This window comes from Microtus ochrogaster, linkage group LG2 (genome assembly GCF_000317375.1).
Source record: "Microtus ochrogaster isolate Prairie Vole_2 linkage group LG2, MicOch1.0, whole genome shotgun sequence".
Taxonomy (NCBI): Eukaryota; Metazoa; Chordata; class Mammalia; order Rodentia; family Cricetidae; genus Microtus; species Microtus ochrogaster.
Genome location: NC_022028.1, coordinates 21,498,899 through 21,501,690, shown reverse-complemented (window position 1 = coordinate 21,501,690; position 2,792 = coordinate 21,498,899). Strand labels below are relative to the sequence as shown.

General features: G+C 45.3%; 1 protein-coding gene across 1 annotated transcript in view; it reads right to left on the bottom strand.

Annotated features, from left to right (window-relative positions):
* Positions 1 to 331, bottom strand: part of Fer1l5 (fer-1 like family member 5) — a 55,126-nt gene extending 54,795 nt beyond the window's left edge. Inside the window, exon 1 of the mRNA XM_005359921.2 lies at positions 247 to 331. Coding sequence (XP_005359978.1) covers positions 247 to 331 — 85 coding nt within the window. The remainder of the gene's footprint in view (positions 1 to 246) is intronic.
* Between the last annotated feature and the right edge of the window lie 2,461 nt (positions 332 to 2,792).

Genomic DNA, 2,792 nt, shown 5'->3' with positions numbered 1-2,792 from the left:
AAAAAAAACTTTGAAAAGGAACTATTGTCCTTTTTTTTTTCCTTCCTCTCTCACCTGGCTGGGTTTTAAACTGTGTTGGGGGACCAAACCCAGGACCTGAGATGCTAGGGGTTTGACAGCGAACAGGTTGTGAAGCAATCAGAATCTACCTCCTCCTGTGTCACGCGGACCTCTTTCACGTGGTAGAACATGAATAACTGAGTTTTCTCTGAGAGTGTGATGCCTGGCAGGGCCCCTGGTTCTCACCTCTGAAGTAGACAGTCACACAGGGTTTGGGTGGGGGGCTGAGCGGTGGGCTAATCTTGGCGGACTCCACGACAAGCCTTAGCATCTTGGACACCTGCTTTCTCCCCTCCTTCCTTCTGCTGCACCGCGGCTTCCTCCTTGGAGCTCCTCCGTGCCAGGTTCACAGGGAGAGTGGAGCTTAGCAACAGAGGAACATCACAGAGATAAGTGGTTCTTGGTTCCGGAGAGAATCTCCAGACGCAGTGACAGGTGACAGAGTGTGTATGAAACGAGTGGCTGGAGGTGACAAGGCCTATACAAACAAGATGACCTAGCTCCATTGTCAACCCCTTTCTTTTCTTCTATTGCTGTCCTTTTGGGCTCAATATCAGGCACAGAATTCTTTTTGTCTGGAATGAATTCCTGGCAAAGTCATGCAATTTAGATGAGAAAATAAAAGAAGTGAGGTCATCAAAAAATATATACAGGGACATCGATGAGGCCTCGGGGAGTGCTTCCTAATGGGAAATTAAGAACATTTGGCCTCTTTTTTTCTTTGATTTTTTTTTATGTGTGTGTGGGGGGGGGGTGTGGGGGGGGAGACAGAGTCTCACAGAGCCCAGGCTTGCTCTGAACTTACTATGTAAGCTGTTCTTGAACTACTGATCCTCTAACCTCTGAGGTGATGGATATTTCTGCTAATAATAATAATTAATGCTAAGAAAGCTACTTCATATAAAGACATACTACAAAATGGCAGAAGTGTTTTCAGGAATGATTGGACATTCTGTCCTAATCCCAAGCTAAAATCCATTTAATGATGTTTTTATGAAGCTTAAGTCAGCCAGTCAAAAAGCAATCTCTAAAACCAAGCATTCTACCACAATCCAAAGATAATACTACTTTGATACATGCTGAGGAAAGATAGGAAAATGTTAAGAGCCTTTGTTTTTCATAATGAAACTATCAGGTTGCTGTAAGAACAGAAAACTTCGTGTCTACAGTTAAAACACTGCAATTCATAACACACAGTCTAGCGTCTGAGCCAAGAGGTCTTAGATAGCACTTGTTGGTGCTGTAACTATCCAGCGGGAGTAGTTTACAGTGTACATGTTGTGTGCTCAGAACCAAGGCTGTAGTGACATTGTAGGTGTAACACATCACAAACTGAAGCACGATTAATAAAAACCCAGAGACAGACATTGGCCTTCAACCTGGAAATCAGAAAAGCAAAGCAGTCAGCTACTGGCTCTGACCTCGACCTCAGTCTGAAAATGGTGATCCTGCCTCCAGGAATCTCAGAATGAGACTGTGTCTGTGAGCTGTCTCCTCCCATTTTATATTCCTCTCTAGGACTGGGATTAAAGGTGTGCACCACTGGCATTAAAGGCATGCCCGGTTTCTATGGCAAACTAGTGTGGCTACTGGGATTAAAAGTGTGTGTTACCACTGCCCAGTCTGTAAGGCTGACCAGTGGGGCTGCTTTGCTCTCTGATCTTCAGGCGAGTTTTATTTATTAAAATACAAATGAAAGGCCACCACAACAAACTGCCAGAAACAGCGATTGAATTAATTTCAGGTCGTTGTACATTAGAAACCTCTTGTAGCTGCCTGATTTTCCTGACCCTCTACCTTCAGTTATTCAAACCTAAATGGGATTGCAGACCAGAGTTGAAAACACTGTGTTTTAAACTGGGTTGTGGTGGCTCATGCCTTTAATCCCAGTACAAGGAGGCAGAGGCAGGCAGATCTCTGTGAGTTCGAGGTCAGCCTGGTCTCCAGAGCTAGTTCCAGCGCTACACACCGAGGAAACTCTCGAAAAACCAAAACAAACAAAAACCCCACTGATTTCTACTCTAGGCATGGTGATGCAGGCCTATAATCCTATAATCCCAATACTTCAAAGGTAAAGAGGTAGTTGGATCAAAAATTCAAGGCCATCCCTGCTCCATAGCTAGTTTGAGACCAGCCGGAGATACATGGGACCCTGTCTCACCACCCCCTCCATAAAATGAATAAATGAATGAACAGCCGAAGATGCTGAGTTCAAAAGCATGGAGGTGGGGGTAGCTCATGTAATTGCCATCAGGAAATCAATTTGAGCTGAATTAAAGCGCTGCTGCATTCCGCTGGCAACCTGGTGAGGCGGGCGTTTGAATACTTAAGAGATGAGAAAAGGCAGAAGCCTTGCCTGCTGGCGTCTATTGAGCCCGGCCTCATGCTGGTCTGAACTCTACCAACTTCCCTTTCTTCCTTCCAACTCCGCAGAGCACTAGTGTCGGTTCCCAGCACTCTGCAAAGCTTCCCCTCTCCCCCTTGTTTTGAAGTTTTTGAGAGAGGGTGGCACTGTGTAGCTCAGAGGTTGTCCCGGAATTCACCGCGATCCTCTCGTCTCAGTCTCCTGTGTGCTGGAATTACACGGATACATCATCGTGCTAGACTGAATGTAACTCCCACCCTCCTACTGCAAATTGAACCTAGCCTCTAATGGCCAAAGAAACAAAATTGACTGCTGTGGGGACACCAAACACTTTGGTTGTCTCAACTATCTTTTTTTTTTTTTTTTT